General features: G+C 47.8%; 1 protein-coding gene across 1 annotated transcript; it reads left to right on the top strand.

The window, feature by feature from the left end:
- Positions 1-537: 537 nt before the first annotated feature.
- Positions 538-15446, top strand: AMER1 (APC membrane recruitment protein 1). The gene is made up of 2 exons (XM_042974304.1): positions 538-719; positions 11859-15446. The coding sequence occupies exon 2, from the start codon at positions 11953-11955 to the stop codon at positions 15412-15414; it is 3462 nt and encodes a 1153-aa protein (XP_042830238.1). The 5' UTR covers positions 538-719; positions 11859-11952; the 3' UTR covers positions 15415-15446.
- Positions 15447-26168: the final 10722 nt, after the last annotated feature.

Here is a 26168-nt window from a genome sequence, read left to right as displayed (position 1 = left end):
GGCAGGTGAGTCCCTCCTCTGGGCGCGCGCCACGGGGGCCTATCTTTACACCTAAAGTTGGGCCCCGAGAGGCTCCAAAGAGCTTTGCAGTCCCCCAGGTTTCCCAGCCTCTCCGCCCCGCCTCTCCTCGCCCGCCTTTCGCTCTGGAATAAACTGCCGGGTGGCTGCCAGGGCGCCTCAGCACGACTACACTGCATCCACGGAAATGGGACTATATGCAAAACTAAAACCGAGCTCCAAGGCTCCAGCGAGCCCCATCCGGGCGGGACCGACCCAGCGAGCTCGCCGTATCGCCAAACCATTACTCGCCCAGTGTGTTGGAGGTGGGGGGGGGTTAATGGGGAGTCCCAGCGAGGGGTTCTTTACCCTCTCCGCCTCCAGCCAACACCACGCCCGCGGTTATTTGCATTTAAAGGGAAACACACCATGGAAAACAGTGGGCGGGGTGGGGCCCGCCTTCCCACCGTGGCGATTGGGCTACATGCCTGCCTATCAGGGCGCGGACGCCCCACCCTGTGGCTATGGAGTCTGCGGGGAGGGAGTATGGGGGAGCTGCCCAAAGCCTGGGGAAGGGGAGCCAGTGCAGGAGGTGAAGAGCAGCCGCGGCGGTGGCGGCAGGAACAGCAGTGGCTGCGATCTCAGCCACAGAAGCCTAAGCTCCAGCCCCAGCCGGGGCGGTGCAGCAGACAGTAACCGGGCTGGAAACCGAACCGAGCCGGGTAAGCATTGCGCGTTGCCGGTAGCCTCCGCCTGCCCGCCGTCCGGTGCAGTCCCGCGTGCTCTGCTCTGACCGCCTTCAGGGTTCCAGGGGCTGGGCCAATCGGCGTCTGGGCCGCCCTCCGCTCTCCCTCGGAACCAGCTCTGAAGACTGGCCGGTGAGGGGCAAAGCAGAGTCCCTTGGGCGCAGGCGACTGCGGCTAGAAGGAGTGCAGATGGCGGGCAGGCTAGCCTGGGCCATGCCTCCAGGCTCTTGGGGGAGGTGGGGATGGGGCCCGCACGTGCTGCTTCACCGACCCGGGGCAGGGAAGCCGCCAGCCAGCACCCCCAGCGGTGCATTTGTAGGCCGGGAGCTCCGCAGCTTTGTTGTAGCACATTAGCTGAAACAGCTGTGTTACGTGGATATTGCTCACCCCAGCGGCCCAGCTGCCGCCCCTTCCCTCCCCTGCTCATCCCCTGCCTCCTTCTCCCCTCTGCGGATGCAGAGGGCGCGCTGGCCTGGGCCCGACGGAAACTGGCTTTGGCGTGGATTGGGCTATCTACACTGTGTGCCTCCTCTCCCAAGGAGCTCAGTTGGGCCTGTGGGCTGCCCACTTAGGAACCTCAGCCTTGCGGCCCCAACCAGCCGCACCCCCTGCTGCTGGGCCTCCAGGCGCATCTGGCGCCCGCCCCCGCGGACAAGGGGGCTGGCAACGGAGCTCTTGCTGGACCGTAGGTTAGAGCTGCAGCTCAAACTAGTCCTTGGGTTAAATCTGCAAGGCCGCTTTGTCTTCCCTCCTCGCCTCACCTCCTATCCCCTAAGAGAGAACTGGCCGCTTTTTTCTCTCCTGCCGCCCATTTAAAAATAGCGATAAACGTGGTGTTAGCGGGGTATTTATGTGCCAGAGGCCAAGGGAGCAATTATTGTAGTAGAGAACGTACCGTCTGGGTCTGTGCGAGAAAGCTAAAGAGACAGCCAAACCCTCCAACTTCGCAGTTACTTAAAATACCCAGCCTGTGAGCCGCTGTCATTGTCTGCTGCAGACACCTCTGACACTGGTGACCACCTGACTGCAGGACTTTGCCTAGGCTCCCTGGCAAAGAGGGGCTGTGCCCTCCAGGCACTCCACAGCCTAAGTGCCCAGGTAGCCACTGGACTGGCCCTGCAAAGCAGGCCTCGGTTTGGTCAGGCTAGTAGGCCCATGGGGTCAAAGGGAGCCTTCTCCAGCACCTAAACATTTCACTCTTTGGCTCTGCTGGCCTGCTGCATTGGCATGGGTATGGGCTAGGTGGAGGGCACTGCGCTATTGGACTCCCCACCCCACCTAAGGGCATTTTAGCAGAGCCTTCTCCCCCAGTGCAACTTCCCTCATTCTGCCCCACCCACAGCTCAGTCACTGCACCAGGATATGCTTCTGGCAATAAACTCTAGGCCTTTCTGAAGAACTGGAAGGAGGGAGTGACCAAGGGGCCTGGCAGGCCCTTCTTCTCGGACCTTTGACCAGCCTCTAAGGGTGGAGAACACTGTGGGCTGCAAAGCCTGGGTATTTGAGAGGATTAAATCCCTCACTTGAGGAAAGGCTAGCTGGGAACTTTGTGACACCAGCTAGGACTGCAGATACCACACTCTAGTCATATCTTCCCACTTTGACCAGGCACCAACAGAAACCAACCCTCTATTTGAAGCTGGGCATCTCCAGCTCAGGCCTGGACATGCTCTCTGCCTTGCCTCGAACCAACAGCCACCTAATATATCTTCCTTATATAACTCCCCTCCTCACACCCAAACCCACTCACCCTACACTGCCCAGATTCTTTTCCCTCTCAGGCCTCAGCTCTGGGTCCACCTTCTCCTGGGTGTCTCTTTTGCCTGTCTCTTTAAACCCATGATAACCTCTTCTTTCTCAAAACTCTTCCAGGCTCCCTGTGTCCCTTGGCCATTTGGGGACTTAAATTAGAATAGAAGTCAAATTATAATTAAGTTTCCCTGCCTCTACTTTGTCTCCCTGATATCATGGATTTCTGGGTTATCTCGGAACCCCTCAGAGGGATAAATGAAACCTTGAAATCAGCCATAACCCCCTCAAAGCCTAGCCATGCAGAGCAGTTTATGAATGCTCCAGAAGGATTTGCTGTCTTTGTCAAGCTTTCAAGAAGACTTTTACTTCTCCAAGATGTACTTGTCCTGATATATGAAAGTGATTAGAGAAATGATACTTAAGGATAAGATATTTATTGAGTATGCCTAATGAGAATGGAGAAGGGCAATGGGTTGCAACTATAAGAAAAAAATAATGATGTTTCCCTTCAACAACAAATTCAAGATCTTGACTGCCCAGACCCCAGACTGCACATATCTTTGATTGCTGATTCATGAGCTTAGAGGCAAAGTACTGTGGAGAGAGATGAGAAATCTGTATATATAGGGGGATCACTCTGGAAGCTTTCAGAAAGTAGAGGGGTTTGGCTAGGCAAAGGGTAGTGGTAAAAGCAAAATTAGGAATGAGAGTGGGTGGGTGGTAGGCAGGCTGAGAGATGTGATATAGTCTTTTCTGGTTGAGATTCTATGGCTTTAAGGTAGAGAGGAGGTTGGTGCCCAGAGATGGAGATTACCAAATGCCAGGCTGTGGAATGGGGATCTGATCTTGGGAGAAATGGGGGAAGGGGCCATTGAAGAATGGAACATTGGGAGGTTTTGATATTTGTGTGTGTGTGTGTGTGTGTGTGTGTGTGTGTGTGTGTGTGTAAATATGCCATAATAAAATGGGATTTTAGAAAGGGGCCTTAGAGATTGGAAACATGTTGTAAGTTGGGACTGTAAGGGGTCACTTTTAGGTCTGGACATAGAACTGAGGGGCAGGCTATCTCTAGAGGAAAGTTGCATCATGTTGGCTTCCCTTCAGCCTTGCAGGGGGTGAAATTGAAGGAGGGTTCCTAGAGCTTACATACCAATGTGGTGGAGGCTAAGTATCCCCCAGATCTCTGCTGATGCCCAACCTTCCAACTGGACAGGCCTTCAGGGAGCACCGGCTTGGACTCCTGTGCTTACAAGATGGGAATCCTGAGTCCTGGAAAGCACAGGGACTTCCCTAAGGTCACACAGCATTTAGGGATAGGCTGCTGCCTCCTGTACAGGGACTCTTACACTGTATCCTACTATCTCCAGTGGCCTCCATTTCACAAAAATCTCATTAACCAACCTCTAATCTCACCTCACCCATTCCTCAAGAGTGAGAAGGTGCTGGGTTTAGCTTGGGGCCCTCTCTGGAGAACTCTACCTCCACTTTCATGTCTATTTTGCTTCTTAGTCTTGGTCTGGAGCCTGTTGGGGATTGAAAGTTTCAGAAGGAGGAGAGGTAGTTGGAAGAAGTTGGAAGTCCAGTGATTCTCTCCTAGTATAGTGGAAGCATTAAAAATTCCTCAAGAACTGTTACACTCTCTGAAAGTGTGTGTGTGTAGGGGGTGGAGGCAGCCCTGTTCTGCTGGTTCAGGGGAATAAGGAAATGAGATAAATAACAGCCTGGCAGGTCACTGGGTTGCTTGTGGAATCAAGGAGGGAAAAGGGGCTTCCAGCCCCCTCACTTACAGATAGGCTACTGGAGGCTAGAAGAGGACATGCCCAGTGTTATTCCATCAGTTCCTCTGCCTTGAATTCAGTCCAGGCAGATAAACTAGGCAATAAAGGTAAAGCCTCCACAGGAGGCATTCATTCCTGTGTCATTCATTCCTGGGTCATGCATCTCACACTGCCAGGAATTTTTTTTTTTTCGAAGCTAATATGAACCTGTCATGCTATACATAAACCTGTGTGCAGGCACAGATGTGTGTGTGTGTGTGTGTGTGTGTGTGTGTGTGTGTGTGTGTGTGTGTGTTGGGGGCAGCTGGCCATCATTGCTACTGCTTAACAAACCATTGGAGATTTCATGGGCATTAAACCATTTTTCCCACCCCCAACTTCTGTTCTCTGAATTAAATAATACAGAGCTTTTCATCTCCTCTCCTTGGTCTTACTTTTCAAACCTGTGCATGTGTAAATGTAACTCTAGTAAGAAAGTTAGGGAAACCAGAACCGCTGCGGAGGTGCAGGTGCCAACTGGGTGAGGATGCATTGCTTCCCCATACCTTCCCTTTCGGGATTAGGGGATGACAAGGACAACGGAGAAAATGGTACAAGGGGGCTTGGTGGGAGCAGAGGCAGACATAGTGGTGCTGCAGAGACATTTGTGACCTTTTGACATGCAGTTCTTATTGTAGAGCCTTCAATGCTTTCATCTCCTACAGGTTATTGTTTTGTTTTATTTTTTATTTTTTTCCCTGGTGAGCATCGAAGCAAGTACTAACCCAGCTTCTTCAGACAGCATTCCTCAGCCCTCCCTGCTGGGGGCTGCAACTCTTCTCAGGGGAGAGAGAGCTGGGCCAGACCAGTTCTGTTCCCCCTCCTTTCTGGACATAGAAGAAATATTTGCAGGCCAGGCCTAGTGCATCTTGAAAAAGTAAAATGTTGGGTGGGATTCTGTGGAGGGAGGCATGAGTAATGAGGCTGGGCTATAGGGAAGTGGTAGACTGAGCCCAACCAACTAGGCATGCAGGCCTCCCACTAAAGCCTAGGACCCCCAAAATCACATGCTCCCACCATGCCTCCTCTTCAGCCACTAGAAAACTGGTCATAGGTCTACCCTTCTCCTGGCTTCTTACACAGCCTGGGGTAAGCAGACCCCTAGTTCAACCTCCCATTTCCATATGGGGAAACTGAGGCCCAGAACAAGGAAAGGGTTTGCTCAAGGTTACACAGGAGCATAAAGCACTCAATTCAAACTTTCTTCCTCTAAGTACACTGATTCTGATCCCTTCCCAAGCCTCAGTTTTCTTACCTGGACTCTCACATAGGGTATGATATATATAGGGGAGTGAACACATGGGAAAGTCAGGGGTGTCCATTGTTCATTTGGCTCAAATGTTCCTCTTTAGGCTTTGGCTGCCTTGTCACATCTGTTTCCATGGAGTTAGCTCTCTTATTCTTCATCTGAACTGGGTGGAGGGTGGTGGCGCCGGTCTCCAGTGTCACCCTTGCTGGGTTAGTACTGACATAGTAGAAGCCTTACTATTTAGGCATGGCACCCACCTCAGATATATTCCTCTCTAAGGAAATTTGGGAGCCTGAGAGGGGAGTAGCAAGTTGGCTCCCAGAGACCCCATCATTGTAGGCAAATGGGCAGGGAACCTCAGCAGCCTAAGGAGAAAGTAGGGCATCAAGAAGGCTCACTGGTAAAGCCAATTTCTAGGGAGAAGTAGTGTCTTGGTGACCATATCTCCCAGACTAGAGAAGTCCCTGTGTATTTGGGTAGAGAAGTGAGATTAGGGAACTGCAAGGGGCATGCAGGAAGAGTGAGTCTTGAAGGTCAGGTAAAGGGGTTTGGCCCTGATCCTGTAGGCAGTGTGGAATAATTTAGTAGAGGAGTGGTGCTCTGAAGTTAGGGTTGTAAAAATGAATCTGGCAAGTGTGTGGAGGAGATGGAAGAAGGAGAGGCAAGGGGTGAGATTTCTGCATTGTGGCAGGGAAGGACCAGAGGGAGCTCAGACAAGAGGCTTGTGTCATCTTCAAAGGACATGGGCTGGCAGCTGAGGAGCTGGAGTGGTGAAGGTGGCTGCAAGTGGCCTTTTACTGAATATTTGCCAGTAACTAGAGAGTATTTTACCCTTTCCATTTATCATCTCTAATACTTGCAGTGATCCTACATGATAGGTAGCATTTTCTTTATTTTCCAGGTAAGGCATTTGAGTCTCAGGGATTTTAGGCCAATTTCTCGAACCTTACTACCTGTAAGGGATGAAGCTGGCATTTTAGTTCTGGGCTGAAAAACTTCAGCTGAATTAGATTTCAGTTGAACCAATGTTGTTTGAGGTTCTGCTCTGTGCTAGCTGTAGTGATTATAAGATGAAGGAGGGTCCATTTGAGAGAAATGAACAGACTGAGGTCTGCCTGAATGAATTACCCTATGCTGAGTATGTTAACTCATTAACTCATTTGAGGGGCTGGTAGTGGGCAAATGGGAGCCAAGGTGAGAGGGTCCATGTTGGGGTCTGTGCTGCATCTAGAGGTTATGGAATACCTTCTTGAGAGGAGGTGCTCCTTAAAGGTAACAAAGGTTTTAAGAGTGGACCTTGGCTGTGGGCTTTAGAAACGGGTGATTCAAGTTCCAGATCATCTCATAGGTCATTTCCTTTAAACTATAGCTCAAATCTGCATCTTTGTCCCCAATGGCATGTTTCTGTTTGAACCTATTTTGGCCCATCAAACTTATCTCCAAAGGAAAAGGAGAGTAAAAGAACATGTTCCACAGTTTGGTGATGGAGTTGCTGATGAGGAGAGCAGCAACAGACTGGATTGGCAGCCCTTGGATTCTGAAGTCAGCAGGCTTTCTGGAATGTGCTAGGTGGGGCCAAAACAGTAGAAGTTAAGTGAGGACTGGAAATGCTTCAGAGAAAGCTCAGCTAGTCTGGGACAGGGGATGGGAGGGAGAGATGATGGCTTTCAGGTATGAAGGCAACCTTCACAGTCCTTGCACTCAGTCTTCCTCCTTCTATTGGTAGCTAGCACAGTGCAGTAGAATGGCATTGGGATAAGGATTGCAGAGGCCTGGGAGCTGGTGTGGCTCTGTCACCATCCTACTGTGTGAACTTAGGTAAGGCTTTTCCCAAGCCTAGGCAATTTCTTTCTCTGTGACAAGGAGTTACCACCTCCCACCTAGACTGGTTAATAGATTGCTAAGAAGGGCCAAGGTGGGGATGAGGGAGTGGGGAGTGCTTTGTAAACTGGTAAGTGCCCTGATTAGGTGAAGGACACTTCATTTGCATTTCCTTTGGTGTTGGTGCATTTAGCTGAGTTTGAATTGTTGACCTTTCTGGCCTATGCTATGGAACTTAGCTAGTTGAAATTCCCAGATAATCCAGAGCTACTAGCCAATAGCTGACTTGAGGCAACAATTTGGGTCCCTGAGTTTGGCTAAAAGAGTAGCTAAAGCCTCCTGTGAGATAACTACATAGTCACCCTCATTTACCATTTGGGGCAACTGAGACCCAAAGAGTTTTGGTGACTTACCCATAAAGGCCTGGAGTATACCCTTCTCAATCCTGACTGAGGTAGTTTCTCTAGAAATTGTCCAAGTATAGTTTGAAGAAAATATTTTAAAAATTAATTGCTATGTTTTTGAGCCTCTGTTATATAATGAATTTTATTTGGTACTTTAAATACATTGATGTGGTTCCTTACAATAGTTTTAAGAGGTAGACACTCTCAGTAGCCTCATTTTCCAGGTGAGGAAACTGAAAGAACTTTCTAGATTTCCCCCAGGTAGGCAGAGCTGATTATAGTGCAGAACTGGCTGACTCTTGGGGGGGTGCTCCCTATCCTCATCACTCCCTCCTTAGTTACCCCCCCACACACATGGGCAAGATGGGCCCAGGGTAGTCTTGCCCCAGATACTGCTTGGTGGAAGTCATGAGAACTATGAGTGGTTGAGGTCATGCCTCTGGAGCTACTGCATGAATCCACACACTTCTTTCCTGAATTCTAAGTTGGCCCAGCTGGCCCCAGGAAGCTGAGCTGGGAGCAAAATATGTAAGGCTCAGGCCGCAGCTGTTTCCTTCTCACTAAGAAGTGTTCCTGGGGCAAGTTTGTGGCTTGTATCCTGCTTGTGTTTTGAGAGGAAAGGAGAAGAAAGAATCTCTACCCTAATAGCCAACATTCCACTGGTCCCAGCATGGCCTGAGGCTGGGCCTGAGAGCAGAGATGGCCACAGCCCACTCCCTACCAATGATAATAGCAACTGCAATAAACAGCCCCTGCGAGGGACCACAGAGTAGCCTTAGAGTGTTCCCTTACCCAACATTCCACCTGAAACTTAGCCACACAGGTTGTGAAACCTAAGGCATTATGGGTATCTGTGGGGAGCTTTGTGGCCCTGGGAGGGACAAGGCAGGGAAATGGGAGACAACACAGTTTTAAGTCTGGTCCTTTCCAGCAAAAATGACCCTGGTCCTAGTTAGGAGGAGGGCCTGAAGCTGGGGGGAGAGAATCCTAGTCCCAGAGACATCCCTGCCTACTTCACCTACTCCCACCACACATACACAGAGGACTTTGTATAAAACCACACTCATGTCTTTAAAATCCCCTCACACTTGGCTCCTCCTTAGCATGGCCAAGGCAGCTGGTCCCTAAGGCTCCCCACAGTGAATTCCTTACCCAAATAAGTGGCCTTTTATACATGGTCTGCTATTTCCTAAGAAAGTGGGATCTGACCTGGAAGGTGGTAATAACAGTAATGTCAATCTTTCTCATTTGCACTGCACTTTACAAAATGTGTGTGGTGTCCATTATCCCATCTAATTCTCATACCACTGTAGTGATCTCCATGTCACAAGTGTCCAAGCCTAAGAGGGGTACCTTGGCTTGTTCAGAGTCCCCTGGCATGGCCTGTAACCCAGCCCTGCAGCCCATGTCTTCTTCCACAACACATTGCAGATTCCTGTGGCAGGGAAGTAAATGATGTAGAAAGTAGTATGCTGGCCTTTACCCCAGAGAAGCAAAATAGCAAAGGTAAGAGAAGGCCCTAGGAATTTCCCTCCAGCCAAGGCATCAAGGTTCTGAAAAGCAGCTCTCTTTAAGATTCAATGTGCAGAATTTCTCTGTTCATAAGAATTCCATCCCTAAACCCAGCAGGACAATTCAGCCTTCTATCCACAAGGATGTTTAGATCCATGAGGTTTTTCACTTGGCCCTTGGTCTTCCTTCATGCCCAGCCACACTTACTAGTCTCCTTCATCCCTCCCTCTAAATCATTGTCATTTTTACTCAATCCTGTCTGAAAAAGCCTAGATTGAATGCCTCCTCCTCAATGCAGCTTTTCTGAACCCAGGGGGGTGTCTTTCTGCTTTTCAGATTTATAGTGGGGTATGATAACAAGGTATAAATAATGATACTTCCTCATGCATCTTAAGCAATAATGGGGGCTCTTCTTTAAGGCTTGTATTATGTTGTGCCTTCAGACTGTTATATATAGTACCCTCTCCCTATTAGCCTAGGAACTCCCCCAAAAGCACTGGCTACCTTGTAGAACTGAGCTTAATGTCTATCACTTACCAAATGTTCAGAAGAGGTTTGTTTCATAAATTCCACAGAGGGGAATACAATTTCATAAACAACTCCACTCCTGCTATTCCATGTCTAGCACCATAATGACAACACTGTCAATAATTTCAGGGCTGAAACAAAATCTGTGATTTGAAAAGTGTGGAATTCACATAGATGATAGGGCCCCTATTCCCATATGACCCCTGAGGAAAGGACTCTGAGTGGTTGTGTGTGTATGCATGATTGTATATTTGTGGGGGATGGCATTGTCTATTGTAAGGCTATCAGTTGCAGGGCTGAGGTAAAACAATATCATGTAAAAATATGTCATCTAGGAAAAAAAAACTGAGTAAATGACAATACACATCTCTGCAGAGAAGGGATCAGATATTTTTTTCTCTTTTATTTTCTGGATAACCAGCCATTATCTTGCTCCAAGTTTAATATTTCAGTTATGCAGAGTGCTCCTGATGGGAGTTGGGATCACACTGATGATTCAAGTGTCAAGTCAAGCAAGGCACAGGGAGCAAAATTCATGTTTGAAGGACAGGATCAGGGCTCCAGGAGGGTTCTTCCAATGACTTCAGGGGCTAGTTAGCTACCAGTCTCTCTCCACCCCAAAGCTGGTCCCTAGTCTTCTACTGCAGGTGAATGTGTGAGTCTTATTACTGTTGCAACCAATTACAGGGCTGATGTGCTGGCAAACTACTCCAGGGACACCAGCAATGCTTGTCTGTCTCTTTCTGGCTCCCAGCAGTTGTTCTGCCTCCCCTCCTTCCTTAGCTCCCTGTCTGCTTGTGGCTACCCTACAGAGAAGGGAAACAGTGGTAAGGAACTTTCCAGGGAGAGGTCATGAGTTTTAGCAGGCTGGTCACTGATCCATCTGTCAACCAGCTTCAGTCACTAGAATGAATATATCAGACTTGGGGTGGGAGACATGTGTTGGGGTGTGTGTGATGGATAGTCTTTATTCCATCTCTGTGGCATTTGGATATTTGGAGAATTTGGGAGCCTAGACCAGAAGGGTGTGCCTTGTACCAGGTTTACTTATTTAATTGCTATTGAGAGCCTTACTTACAGACCAGGAATGTGAATCACGTGGAGTTATGTCTTCAAGGAGTTCCCTTTCTAGATAGGGAACTAGATGGGAGCCAAAATAATGAGGGGAGTAGAGAAGACATAGTTTGCCTCATGGTTCTAAAATGGAAATTGGGGTTTCCAGTTACCAAGAACCACATTATTTTTTTCCCAGTAGGACAGTCAATAGAGAGTCTGACCTAGACCCACCCCTCACATAACCACTATGAAGGGGAAGTATTGCTGGGCCTTTTGGACCAAGGGTACTGAAGTCCATAGAGTGCCTTGCCCAGAGGCCACCATGCCTTTTTAGCAGATCCTGGATTATAGCTCTGGAATGTGGGCCTGTGAGGCTCCTACTCTGGGCTTCTGACAGTCTGAACATGGGCATGCTACAATTTAGGGAGCCTGTGGGGAAGAAGTGGAACTTCAGGTCTACTTTTCTTTCTAACCCCACGAAAAATATCTGTGAGAACCCAGACTAATGTGAAATTGAGGCCTGAATCTTGAAGAGCCCAGTTAGGACTGAATGGGCTGTTTGGCAAAAATTCTGTGTCATCCTAGCTGACCTTCCTGTTGCCTTTCCTACCTCCCCCTTCCTACCCCTTTTGATAACTACTCCTGCAGTCAATAGCACAACTGGACATTTCCCACAACTGCAGTTCCTCCTGCCCAGTGCTCTCCTGAGCTTAGGGTGGCCTGAAGGGAGTGGACCTAGTGAGGGGTTGGGGTGATGGCTGCCTGTTGTTCAGGGTTATGTTGCCTTGGGGCCCAGGGGAGGCTGGCCCAGCAAGCCAACCATATGGGTTGCATTAAGGTTTTTCATACATTTTCTTTTACTTTCTTTCTTGTTCCACTTAAGCCTGAAATAAAAGACACCTGTGAAAACAAACATAGCCTGGACGCTTGCTTAGCAGTACACTCTCTCTATCTTTGTTTCTCTCATCTCCTCTAGGTCCAACTGTGATGCTTCCTGACGGATGATAACAGTGCCTGGAAGCCAAAGGACTGCTTTTTTAGCTGAACATACCTGAGTTGTCCCCATAACCATGGAGACTGGAAAGGATGAAGCTTCTCAGGCCAAGGGAGCAGCAGCCTCTATGGACACCCAGGACCAACGGGCAGAGAAAGGAGCCAAGAACAATGCAGCTGAGATGACAGAAGAGCCAGTGTCAGAGCCACCCTCATCTGGCCCAGGTAGGCTGAAGAAAACTGCCATGAAACTTTTTGGTGGCAGGAAGGGTATCTGTACCCTGCCTAGTTTCTTTGGAGGGGGGCGAAGCAAAGGTTCTGGGAAAGGCATCTCCAAGAAGGGTCTTAGCAAGAGCAAGACCCTTGATGGCCTGACTGAAGCAGCCCATGGCCCTGAAGACATTGTCAGTGAAGGAACCAGATTTGCCTTACCTTTGCCTGAATCACCTTGCCAACTTCCCAGTTCCCAGAGTGCCCATGGGGTTTTGGAGACAGGCTCCAAAAGCAAAACATCTGTGGCTGGAGCGACAGACAAAGCTGGGACTGAGAAGGTTCCCTCTGTGCCCAAGCCAAAGAAAGGCCTGAAAGGTTTTTTCAGCAGTATCCGCCGTCACCGGAAAAGCAAGGTCTCTGGGGCTGAACAAAATAAGCTAGGGACCAAGGGGTCTGAAGGGGCCAGAGCCAGGCCTCATGAACGTGTAAGCTCAGCCCTTCTGCCCTGTGCTGGGGATATCCTCCAAGCCCGCAGAAAGGAAAATGCCAAAACCCAAGATGCCCCTGAGTCAAAAGTTTCTTTAGTACCAGAGTCTTCTCCAGCAGTCACTGAGAAGACAGCTTGTAAAGATACAGAAAAACCCATGGAGGGCTTTACCTCAGCACTTCTGCAGTCCAAGTCTGCCTCTGAAGCCAGTGGCCCAGAGGAGCCCCACAGTCCAAAAACAGGGGAGAAATTGGTAGCAGAAGAGGTAAATCCACCAAATGGCCCTGTTGGGGACCAGCTGAGCCTCCTGTTTGGAGATGTCACATCCCTGAAAAGTTTTGACTCACTGACAGGTTGTGGTGACATCATAGCTGAGCAGGACATGGACAGTATGACAGACAGCATGGCCTCTGGAGGCCAGAGGGCAAATCGAGATGGGACCAAGAGAAGTTCCTGCCTGGTGACCTACCAAGGAGGTGGGGAGGAGATGGCCTTGCCAGATGATGATGATGAGGAAGAAGAGGAGGATGAGGAGGTAGAATTAGAGGAAGAAGAAGAGGATGTCAAGGAGGAAGAAGATTATGACTTAGAGTATCTGTGGGAAAGTGCCCAGATGTACCCAAGACCCAATATGCATTTAGGCTACCATCCCATCACATCTCCAGGAGAGCATGGATACATGCTCCTTGACTCAGTTCGATCTTATCCTGGCTTAGCCCCTGGGGACCTTTTGACTCCTCAGAGTGACCAGCAAGAGTCTGCCCCCAATAGTGATGAGGGTTATTATGACTCCACAACACCTGGATTTGAGGGTGATTCAGGTGAGACCTTAGGGCTTGTCCGCAGGGATTGCCTACCCCGAGATAGCTACAGTGGAGATGCCCTGTATGAGTTCTATGAGCCAAATGATAGTCTTGAGGCCTCCCCACCTCTGGATGACTGTCTTTATGACCTCCATGGTCGCAGCTCTGAAAAATTTGACCCCTTCTTGAACTTTGAGCCCTTTTCTTCCTCTCGGCCACCTGGGGCAATGGAGACAGAGGAAGAACGGCTAGTGACCATCCAGAAACAGTTGTTATATTGGGAGCTTCGGCGAGAGCAGCTTGAGGTCCAAGAGGCTCAGGAGGCACGTGCCCGAGAGGCTCACACCAGGGAGTCTTATACCCAAGAAACTCATGCCAGGGAGACCCATGCCCGAGAATCTCATGTCAAAGAGGCCCAAGCCCGAGAGGCCTATGCCAGGGAGACCTGTGCTAGGGAAGCACATGCCCGAGAGGCCCATGCTCAAGAGGCTCAAGTCCGGGAGGTTCAGGCCTGGCAAGAGAAGCCCATCATGGAATATCAGATGAGGCCCTTAGGCCCATCAGTGATGGGCCTAGTGGCAGGGACATCAGGGGCCTCTCAGACTTCCCACCGGGGAACCACCTCAGCTTTCCCTACCACTGCAGGCAGTGAACCAGACTGGAGGGACTTCCGTCCTCTAGAGAAACGTTTTGAGGGAATCTGCTCCAAGAAAGATCAAAGTACCTGTCTAATGCAGCTCTTCCAAAGTGATGCTATGTTTGAGCCAGACATGCAAGAAGCAAATTTTGGAGGATCTCCCAGGAAGGCTTACCCTACTTATTCACCCCCTGAGGATCCAGAGGAAGAAGAGGTTGAGAAGGAAGGGAATGCCACTGTGAGTTTCTCACAGGCCCTTGTGGAGTTCACCAGCAGTGGAAACCTCTTCTCCAGCATGTCCTGCAGCTCTGACTCTGACTCATCCTTCACTCAAAACCTCCCTGAGCTACCCCCTATGGTGACCTTTGACATTGCTGATGTGGAACGGGATGGGGAAGGCAAGTGTGAAGAGAATCCTGAGTTCCAGAATGATGAAGACCTTGCAGCCTCCTTGGAAGCTTTTGAGCTGGGCTACTACCAGAAACACACATTCACCAACTACCACAGCCGATTCTACCAAGGTCTGCCCTGGGGTGTGAGCAGTCTCCCTCGGTACTTGGGACTGCCTGGCATGCACCCTCGACCTCCACCTGCTGCCATGGCCCTCAACAGGAGAAGCCGCTCTCTGGACACTGCAGAGACCCTGGAGCTGGAGCTCTCAAATTCCCACCTGGCCCAGGGATACACGGTGTCTGATGAGCTTCAGTTTCAGCAGGAAGATTCAAATGAAGAAGAAGAAGAAAAAGAAGGAGGAGGAGGAGGAGGAGGAGGAGGAGGAGGAGGGGAGGGGGAAGGAGAAGAATGGGGACGAGACAGTCCTTTGTCCCTTTATACTGAACCACCAGCGGCCTACGACTGGCTTGCCTGGGCTCCCTGTCCTCTCCCAATGGGGCCAGGCCCTGCCTGGATAAGTCCCAGCCAATTGGATGAGTCTTCTGGCCCATCTCCATATGGGCAGACAACCTGTTGCATACCTCCTGTGGCCATGTCAATGTTGCTCTCAGTATCAGGGCCAGAGCTAAGGGTACCTGGGATATCCAGGCCTCAGCTAGCTCGGCCTTCACACCTACCACTTCCCATGGTCCCTTGTTATAACCTGCAGCCACAGGCCTCTCAGAGTATGAGAGCCAGGCCTCAAGATAGGCTGTTGCCTATTGATGAGCCCAGTTGCTCCTCCAGTTCTGGAGGCTTCAACCCCAGCCCTCTGTCCCAGGCCAAGCCTGTGGGCATCACTCATGGCATCCCTCAGCTGTCCAGGGTCCAGCCTGAGCCCCAACAGCCTCAACCCATTCACTACAGGGCTTCCAGCCTTGACCTGTCAAAGGAGAGGGCTGAGCAAGGTGCCTATCTCGCCACCAGCTACTCCTCCACTGCTGTGAATGGAAACCTAGCTGAGTAGTCATCATCTATTCTGGAGTAGGGGCATGGGGCCTAAGCATGTGATTGGGGATCAGGGGTTGAGCAGAGGGGTGGGGGGTGGGGGTTGCTATTTAACTTGAAAATCCTTTTGGCCAAGGAAAGCTCCTATGAGTTTTTGGCTTTGTTTTCCCACTTCCCTCTTCTGCCAATCTGTGGTCACATTCAGCTTGAGTACATCTGCCCTGGGAGGCTACTGCTGCTCTGTGCTCCAGTTTTCCCTTTTGGGGTTTCTTGTTGCCCATGCAGGATTTGAGATGCTGTACTTTTGTGACTATTCCAGTTGCCCAGTTAGTGATTATATACATAGCATGCATCCTTGACACAGGCTGACCTGTTAATATCCCTGCCACCCCCCCTACACACAGTGAATGATGCACCACTGATGAGCAGCCAGGTCTGCATTGCTTCCCACTTAAGGACAGAGGGCTTGTTTGCTATTAACAATGTGAAATAATGGTACAGATCCTCTCCACCCCCACTCCCTTCAGTCTTGGCATAGCTGCCACCATTACATCAGATGATTATATAATCTGTTCACCCCAGCTAGCTGCCTTAGAGAGGATCAAGTAGCATGTGTCTTACTGCCTATTGCTGTAGACTTTGGCATCGTAACCAGATGGGGGCCTTTTAACGTGGCCTATGATAACTTGGGTTGAAGGAAAAAATTCTAATCCCCTTAATGGAGTGATCAAATTCATCCATTTGGAAACAGAAGGCAAAATAGGGTTCTGTCGTAGATACTGCCATAAGTCTTGAGTTGTGGAATGATAGGATTTTTTTTCCTTCTTCCTCTCTTAAGCTTGTGACTGCCTGAGTTGCAGACACTTTTGATTTTTTTTTTTGTATCCAAAGGAAATTTTCATAATCTCATCACAAGGGACATAGTCTTTTAATTGAGACACAGGGAGAGAAGTAACCTAAACTAAGCTTGGCTATAGGGGGTTGGGTTTTTTGTGGGTTTCAGGGGAAGAATAGGAAAAGGAGTTCCATTTGTCCCAGTTGTCAGGGGAGAATTTTAGACATTACAAAGCTCAAGGAAGCCTAGCTTCTTAGAAGGGAAAATTCCTTCTCCCCAAAAAGCAAAATTTCCTTAAGCCTTGCCCACCCCTTCATTTGGTTGCTATAAAGAGGCTCAGAGGCACCAGGCTAGCACTCCCAAGAGACAGGATACCAAAGGCATCTAGGCTGCTGTTCTGGTCTCTCTAAAGAACTTTCATTTTCCAATTAGCATCCTCAAAGGACTGACCTTCATGAGAGGAAAGACTGTGATCTGTCCTCACTCTGCCAAGCTGCAGGTTTCTGATTTGCATGGGAATTGCAGCCCTATATGGAGTGAATGGTACACTCCCTTCTGTACCCACAGTTTTCATGTTTAACTAGCTTGGAAATGCTGGTGTGGAAGAGTTGCTGTCAGGAAGGCATTGCAAAAGGCTAATCTAACCTGGCTCAACCTCTCATTAATCACCAGTAAGAGAGGGTTCCTTTTAATTTTTTTTATTGGAAATAGAATATAGAACATGTTTTGCCTGGTTGTGTTGACCCAAATTATAATCTTTGCCCCCCAACCCTGGCTCCGCTTATCTCCATGCCTGTTAGAAGGTCAACAGGGCTCTTGGGAACAGAGGCTGTTGGCCCCCTGAGTCAAGGTGACTTTATGGGAAACTTCCCCTTGGCCAAGGAATGTGTTTGTGCTGGTCTTTGTCACCATTTCTCAGATTGGGGTTGGTAGTGCTCCTTCCCACAAAGAGTAAATCTATCTGATAGAAGCTACACACCTGGAAGCACCACAAAAGTTGGCATGACACCAACAGCACTGCTCAAGAGACCCAGACCAGCTCTTCGGGCTAACTCTGTCTGTATTGTGAAGAAATACATCCCTCATGGAGTTAGAGAAAGAGCATGAGGAAGGCCCTCCTCACCCCAAGCACAGCATTCCAGAAGAGAAATGCCCAAATTCCAACCATTTGGCCTTTTACCGAAGTTTCCCTGGGAGGGTAGGGCTGAAGTAGGCCTGGCTGTTTGGCAGAAAGTACACCAAATGCGTTTACAACAAGGGAAACCCTGCTACTTGCCTCCTCTCTCTCTGCTTGTCCTTCAGGGCAGTTCAAGCTCCTATCTGTATGTGGACTGTGCTGGCCATAGCAGGTAGTAGAGCCATCACCAGCCTTCAGAGTCTACTGGGCCACCAGCCCATGAAAAGAAAAAGTAGGTGGTCAGCCTTTGGCCAAGGGCAGAGGGCTGCCCTCAGTGAAAAGAGGGCAACAAGACATGCTGCCCCTGAGGGGAGAAGTCATAGTCCTGACACACATTGCTTGGCTTTGGAAGGTCACATAGCACAGAGTAGGGCCTAGAACTGAGCAACACCTCGTGGTTTGGACAACATTACTGCCTTCAAGTCCTTTCAGTGTCCTAGCCAGCCCAAGGACACAATACTCACCACCAGAAGTGGGATAGTCAAGGTGCATGGCTGCAGAAGCATGCTCCTTTGACTCTCACTCTGGATCCAAGCAGTTCGTGGCCAAATACCAGCTACAGCCTAGAAAAGGAAGGAAGATATGGCTGGGGACATGGAATGGCAGCACAGGGTGATACTGGGAGAACCAATCAAACTCCAGGCCTCTTCCCAAAGATAACTAGTGCTTGCTTGACTGACAGCAAATATGCCCCAGACTATTAAAGGTGTTGATGTCAAGTCCACATCTCTTAGGCTGTGACCAGATGAATACCATATCTGCATTGCAAGGTCCTGGGATAATGCTTGTGGATGTGATTTCATGGGAAGATATGACTTGAGAGGAGGTTTCTGCCATCATCTTGCTACCCAGAAGGCTCTTTTAGTACCAGACAGCTCTGATCCTGAGAATTGTCAGATGAGACCAGTCCTTGGAGAAACAATGATTGTGGATAGAGAAGGTCACCTATCAGGCTTCTTTAAGGGCCACCAGTCTCTCTGTGATTTAGTGCCTTCAAGGAAGCCCTGATTTGGGGCACTCAGCTTGGGCACCTGTCCATGAACCTTCTGGGCCAAAGACTTTGGTCAACACTAGTCTCTCTCCCTCCTCAGTGCTGTACCAAGCAGGGAAGTAGCTTCCTACACCCAAGGTGTGTTCCTGTCATCCTGCTGCCAGCAACTCTCCCACCCTTCCCAGTGCCACCATGCCACCTGCCCTTGGCCCCTGGGCCCAATAGCTAGAGGGAGGCATGGGGGATTTAGCAGGGAGACTTCAAGTTTACCCATGTGTATGTTGCATCCGAGTTGTTTTATATATATATATATATATATATATATATATATATATATATATGTACACATATATACATATATGTATATATATGTGTGTGTATATATATATATATACATATATATGTATATATATATATGTATATATATATATATATATATATATATCAAAAGTCAATTATCTATTTTTGTATTGTTTGCATTTTATATTCATGGAAAACAATGTTTATCAATTGTTCTTTTATGATTTATTTTTAAGCGGTGCTGTTTATAGTTTTAAACAAAACAAAGATGACACAAAAATTGTTGCTGCTTGTGCAGAGGGCTGGCATCTCAACTGCCTAGGGCCCTCCCTCTTTCCTCTCCCTTCACCCCAATGTATCTTACTGTCCACCCCCTCCCTCCTTCACAGGAACGACAAATATGCCCAGGTACTATGACAAATGCCAGATGTTTCAGGCATGAGGAACCTGGTAAATAGCATATTGTTTTATGGCTTTATTTTTTCTTTTGGGCCCTGCCCCTTCCCCATGTGTAGACCTTTTGAAAGTACCCATCTCTCACTCTCCCTCTTTTTCTCTCCCTCCTTTTTTATATTTTGTGCTTTCATTTTGAAATCAGAGTACCCATGTTGTACTATTTGCCATGTTGAGTTTCTCCAAAGGAAGCATTTTGGGGGCATTTTCCACCCAGTGGGAAGGACATGGGGTTTCTATCATGTCCTTTCTCCCTAAGAAGCTGGGGAGACAGAGGACAATGATGCTTTAACCACTAGGAATTAGACATCTCATTGAGGAAATCCTTGCATGGGACTTCCCAAGAGCTCAGTTGATTGTGACATTTGCCAGAAGAGATGTTGGGAAACTCCTTGACCCCTCTTGCTGCTTTGGGAGTATTTATCCCCCTATCACCATCCCCTCCTGCCCTGTCCTGCTCCAGTTCACATACAAATGGTATTTCGGGGAACAGTGACCATCAGGGTGATGGCTTGCTGGTCTGATTCCCACTTTTCTATCCTACAGTCACTCCAAAGAAGAAAATCCACGTGGCATGTATATGTGTGATGGTTGGGCCTACTGAGAGGCAGGGCTTTATTTAATTATTATTCTTGTTACTATTGGTGCTTATTTCCCCTGCTGTATATAGGGGCAGGGTGTAGAAGAAACCAGGAATGTATATTTAGGTCACATTAAATAAAATGGCTAGAGGACAGAGGGAAGAAATTGGTAACTGCAGTACATCCCCACCCCATGTATAAGAGTTTTTTCTCTCCCAGTGTAAAATGGGGAGCATGGCCCCTGTGAATACCCTAGCTTCCCCTTCCCTATTCCTTGAGACATCACAGGATTGTCTGGATTGTGACCTCTCCAATCCTAGCTCTCCTTGACACCTGGATATCTTGATACACTGCCTATTTGTAATAATATATATTTCTTTTGCTGAATGCTAATAAACTGGGTTCAAGAAGAACCCACCCCCAGTCAAAAAAAAGTGAATTTTTCTGGTTTGTTCCACAGCAGCATGCCATGACCCATGGTTGTTGGGTTTAGCCTTGAAGGGAAATGGAGAAAGCAAGGAGGTTGATGGGGGGTGGGAATCACCCAGCAGGGGAAATAGAAGCCAGAGCTGAAACTAAAAGTAGAGGAAACTTCAGTTCTTTATCCAAGTCATGCCCTGCATCTCTCTGATGCTGTGTTGGTAAACTCTCCATCACACTTTGCACATTTTGAGAACTTCCAGGGGTTTACTAGCACTTCTAAAACTGGCCTCAGTTCATGCAAGTGTGCTGGCATCTCCATCAGCCAGGAGGTAGAGGTGTTGACCTACTACTGATGGCTTCATGAAAAGGATTTGTCTAAATGGTGGGATTCTCCAGCCAAGCTGCAGGAATGGCAGGCATTCTTTACCCAAGTTTATGGACAGAGATACTGGCTGGGCAGCTGCCTGCTCCACCTATTCAGGTGTGGGGCTGAGTGGGAAGCATGTGTCTCACCCTTCGCTCCTGATAAGAAAGGGCTTCTGACACCTGCTAGTGGGCTCCCTTGAGTTCTTCCCAATTGCCATGTCCAAGCCAGAAGGTCTGAAATAGTAGCTGCTTGAAACTGCTATAGACTGTAGACTGTGCTGCCAAAGACACATAAGAAAGCCCCTTGGGATCCTTTCCCAGACTAGCAGAAAAGTTTGGTGGCCCCCAGTACCTCATGAATCAAGAAAAGCCAAAATAAAAGCAGTTTAATGAGAGAAACAAGAGAACCTCCTGGAATGGGAGTTAATAATTCATAGAAGTTGAATTCTCTGTCATGGACTGCTCATGGAAGGAAGAGGGCCATGGTTGCTCAGAGAAATTTTGGAGCAAGATCTAGAAAGACCTTATTACATCCAATGGAAATTCAAGGGGTTGTGTAGTATGGGAGGCCTAGATTTCCGCCCTAATTTTCATCCCTCATCATCAGCTGGGCTTGGGCAAAACTCTTCTTCTGAGTCTCAGTTTCTCCATCAACAATATATGGGTGGCATGGGCATAGATTTGACTAGACTAGTTTCCATATGCAGGTCAGAAGATTGGGCTACCATAGAGTAACCCATGGAACCTTTTCAACTGCCAAAGTTCAGCACTCCCCACCCCCTTCTAGCTCAGTTGGCCTGGAGTGGAGTTCTTTTCTGTGGTGCGTGCCCCCACATGATTCTGGTACATTGCACCTGCTGAACAAGATGATTGGTAAGAGCTCCTCCCGTTCTGCTGTAACTGATGTCTGCCTTCACTGTGATCCTCTGGGGAGTCCTTTGCAATACTGGAAGGGGATGTTGGTGGAGGTAACCTCCTAATACCTTCCTTAGATAACTAAGGAAACCACCTTGATCAGCTCCAGTGCTGTTCTTTGGTCTGCTTAAGGGCTGGGGTTGTACCTAGTGAACAGACTGCCTTTGTTCTTAGTTTCTGTTTAGAGCATATGTAGACCCAACAGATTAGATACCTTTGTACAAGCCTTTTGGGGGATGCTGCAGACAAGCTGCTAGCTCCCCACTGTCCCCACCCACATCGGGCTTGGGCCTTACTGACCACGTTCTTTCTCTGTATAATTCCTACACTTCAGCTGAGCTGCATGGCTTCTGGGATTCAGACCTAGCTAATAAAAGCAAGCGACCTGAGGGTAGCACTTTCTAATCTGCAACTTCCTTCCATCTCCATTATCTTTTTAAAAGGCCCCTGAAACAGGTGGGCAGAGCAGATGATCTCATCCCCACTTTACCAAGGTAGGAATGGAGCCATAGACAAGTGAAATGACTTGGTAATACAGAACATTGACTGTGAGTCAAAGTGAGAAAGAGAGAAGGTAGGGATAGAAGATGTGGTGGAAGAGAAAGATTACTATTAATAATTCCTCAAACACCGAATTAATAATATCATTGATATGTGCCACACTATCTTGTGTAATCCATACCTTAACTCTATGAGGTTAACATTATTGTTATGCACATTTTAAGATGAGAAAACTGAGCCTCAGAAAGGTTAAGACCCTTGGCAAATTTCACACAGCCAGCTAACTGGACTCTAAATCTCCTGCATTTCCTATCACACTTGTAGTGAAGCTTCTAGTTAGCTGCCCATCAGGGATGGCCATGGTGGATCCCAGAAATGCCCCCAGCAGCAGGCCCAAAGTGAGAGCATCCTAAAGCTAAAGGAGACCTTTGGATACCTTCTTATTCCACTGTGTCCAGGCAGATCTCCCAGCTCTAAGCCAAGATCAGAGGCCTTTGTCAGTCCAGGGAGGGACTCCCTTCCCCCACTCCCACCCCCAGACTTGGATCTCTGAGAATTGTTCCCAGCCAGGTAGGCCCACTTAAACCTGCTAATAAGCAGCCTGGGAAAGGCTGAACAAGATGAATATGATGAATAGCAGAGTGAGTCAATAAACATGAGCACTTAGATGCCTGGAGAACAGGCCTCCCACTTCTCAGACCTCCACCATCAATTGGAGCACCGCCTCATGAAGAGTTACTTAATTATAAACCACTTAATGGTCACAGTGGGAAATAGTCTCATTCTCTGGGAGAATAACTGCCATCTGATGGACTCTTGAAGGCTGTTCTCCTCTGTTTTTTCAGTTTCTTGCTTTTCCACCTTCTCTCTCAGGATACCTGAGCACATTTCCTATATTGTTCTCCTAGTAGGTGGAACATCTGATGAGATTTCCCAAGGGCTCCTGTGCAGTACCCATTGCTAACAGGAAATGGGTGCTCTGCCTGGCCACAAATGCCATGATTAAAAGTAATGTTCTTCAACAAAACAAAAATGGAATGTGCATCTATCTCTGTCTATAAACTCAGATGTATGTAGGCAATAAGTATTCCTTTTATTTTGCTTTGTTTCATTTTGTTTTGTAACTAAATTAGGACTTCAAACTCCCCATCCCATCCTAACAGAGAAGCAGAAAATTCCATGTCAGTTGTGACTGGAGGCCTATTCAAGTGTGGCACTAGAATTCAGGGGGCACTTGTGGTACCAAGAAATTAGGGCAAGGGCAACTAATCTCTAACTTATTCCAATCACCACTGACACCCTCATCTTCTATACCAGCAGTGGGAGAGGGGAAGCTGAGAGCCCTAGGGACTTAAATTCTACCTCCCTCTGGGTACATTAGAGGCATCTCCCTCCATCCTTGAGGAACTACACTATGTAGTGCTTGAGTTCATAGTGCTCCCAGACTCTTCCTTTCTAGGTGGGGCTGGGAGAGGTAGGGATCTCTCTCTCTCTCTTTTTTTTCTCTTTGGGCTTTTCAGTGCCTCTTCCTTCTCCTTTATGACAGTATGTTCTCAATGGGGGTTTTAGGCTTTTATAAAAGAATGATAGATTTGGTCACTTCAGCCTGCTTCTGCTTTCTATGCTGAAATCCCTCTTGAAAGAGGTCTGTCAAGAACCTGGTTACCACCAAGGTGCAGGGGAATGGGGAGTGAGGACATAGAGGAACAACAGACACAAACAAATGTATTTCCAGAAATTACTCTGCCACAAAAATGCTGCCTTATTGAAAAAAAAAATCACTATCCTAGAATTCAGGACACCAAGACATTAGTCTCTGCTCTGTCTGCAACTGATGGAAAATTGGGTGGTTTCTAAGAGCTTCAGATTATTCATCTGTAAATGAGGGTCTTGGAGAACATAGAATCTCAAACTGCAGTCCTTTCCTTACCCTTAACTTTTTGATGCTTAAATTCTTCCTACACCAGCTGTCCTTTTTCCTCTCACTTCCACTGGCATAGATTCCTGGGGAAGTTTTAATGCCTAGGATGTGCCTTCTTTTTTAAATTATTTTTTTCTTTATTTAAGTATAGTTTGTTATGGAACCAGGCTGGAACGCTGGCGGAAAAACCAAGCGGCACTCAGAGATCTTGGTGGATCAGAGATTTATTTAACACTGGAGGGCTCAGAGGAGACAGTTTCTCCAAAGATCTGAGCTCCGAATGAAGGGGGGAAGGGTAATTTATAGTCGTCAGCTTCCATAACTATGGCAGGTTTTTGTGCACGCTGCAAACAGGGCAAGAAGAACCAGAAGAGGGGCCTCCAAGCCAGAGACCAGAGCCTGTTTTAGTCCCATCAGCCATCTTATGGTGTAAAATTTTATTGATTTCCCCAACATTCCCCCCTTTGATGCCTTTTAAAAAGTCTTTTATTTGACATCACTTTTTAGCTCTAGGGGTGGGTACCCTCGCAGGGCTAAGATATGTGCTACAGTTTGGTGAGCAACAGTGTTTTCAATAAAACGTACCAGGGTATTTAGTATATGGGGGCCGATGGTCACAAGTAAAATTCTGGAAAGGAGGGGCCCTGCCAGGGCAGGGAGCCAGGATGCCCAGTGTGTGAGATCCCATCCTCTCCATTGACTGATATTTTCCTGTTGTCTAAGTTGAATTCTTTCCTTGAGTTCCTTAAACTTAGTCCTGACTATCCCTGACTGGTTTACAAAATAGCAACATTCCTCCCCCAGAAATATACAAGTCCCTCCTTTTTCTGAAGTGAGGAGGTTGAGGGCTCACCTATTTTGGAGGGACACTACTGCCAGGGAGTTTATTTGGCTTTGTAAGGTTACCAGGGAGTCTGCCATCCATTCCATATCCAGCTTGTTGGTGCAGTCTCTATTAGCCCAACAGCAAGAAGCAAGATCAGGGCTATGACACCAGTAAGGGGCAAGGGCTGGCAGAGTTGCATCCGAACCCCTGGGCTCAGTCCATATGTTGATTCCTCAAGTTTCTGCTGTGCACAGGCCAGCCAACTTCCAGGGTGTGGCTGGAGCAGGGCTGGAGATCTCAGGGATCAGTGTCTTTTTGAGGGTCAATTTAAGCGAGTTTACTGGATCTGGATCACTTTGCCAGGTTGAGGGTTCCTTTGAGTTGGCCTTCTTAGCTCTGGAGTGGTGGACCCATGGGATGATACCTGAAACTGAATCCTCTATTTGGTTGTATGTCTGTAAAGTCCACCTCCAAGTCTTCGAAAGGGGCAGGTTTCTGGTAACTGTCAGATCAGGTTTAGGGAAGATATGGTTTGCATATTTAGAGATCCACCGTGTTTTCCAGTTGTTTAATCACATGTCCATGGAGTCTTATTATTATCCCCACAGAATAACAAGCACAGAAGATTGTCTACACATGAAATACCGTGACAAATTTTCTGAAGTTTACCTCCAGTTGTCTAGTTTAGGCAAACAACAAACATTTACAGACAATCAGAACTAGAATTTAACATCCCTATAGGTACATTGTGGAAACATAGTTTTTCTCTCTAAAAATCCCCCTTTCCAGAGACAGCCAAATTGAGACCAATGCATTTGTAGAACAAGTCCAGGCTTAACAAACCAGGCCTAATTATTTACATAAGCTCAGCAAGAATAGCGATTGATCATGAGGATCTTTTAAAGTTTGCTTTGCTGGAATCTTTTATAAGGAATCTCTGGGTTGAACTTTTAGTAGCCTCTCCAGGCCAGAAGCCACGCCAAATACTTGCCGTCAGACAGGCCTGCAATACCTGTGGAATTGGGCGAATTCCTCTTCATGAGATCCCCAAGATATCCTGAGGTTCCTGCACCTGCCAGGAAGTGACCTTCTTTACTCACCTGGTGAGGCTGCCGGGAACTCTGTAAGCAAGGTATCAGGCCAACATTTCCAAGGGGCTTTATGGCTCCATGTTTCATAAAGCCAACCTTAGTTCCTTAAAGCTGCCTGGCCATATCAGAGTCTATGAATGTCACTCTCAAATATGACATTCCAGTCAAAGCCTTGGTAAAATAACCAGTATTTCCAATGCTGACCTGTTACAAGATGAATAGATGCTTATTGAACTTATGCAAACAATTGTAATTGCCATGAAAGAAAGAATACTCACTGAGAGTTTTTGAATTTCAGGGGAGTTATGTAGAGAGAAAAGATAAATTCTGCAGTTTACAAATGCATATGACATTTCTGTATATCATAGATATCTTAAGAGAAAGTTTCCTTAG

The sequence above is a fragment of the Panthera tigris genome, chromosome X, assembly GCF_018350195.1.
Source record: "Panthera tigris isolate Pti1 chromosome X, P.tigris_Pti1_mat1.1, whole genome shotgun sequence".
NCBI lineage: Eukaryota > Metazoa > Chordata > Mammalia > Carnivora > Felidae > Panthera > Panthera tigris.
The sequence above is the reverse complement of the archived record's forward strand: the minus strand, read 5'-3'. Positions and strand labels throughout refer to the sequence as shown.

What these genes read in the sequence shown, in the direction of transcription:
- AMER1 (XM_042974304.1), top strand. Translation starts at nt 11,953, where the DNA reads ATGGAGACTGGAAAGGATGAAGCTTCTCAGGCCAAGGGAGCAGCAGCC.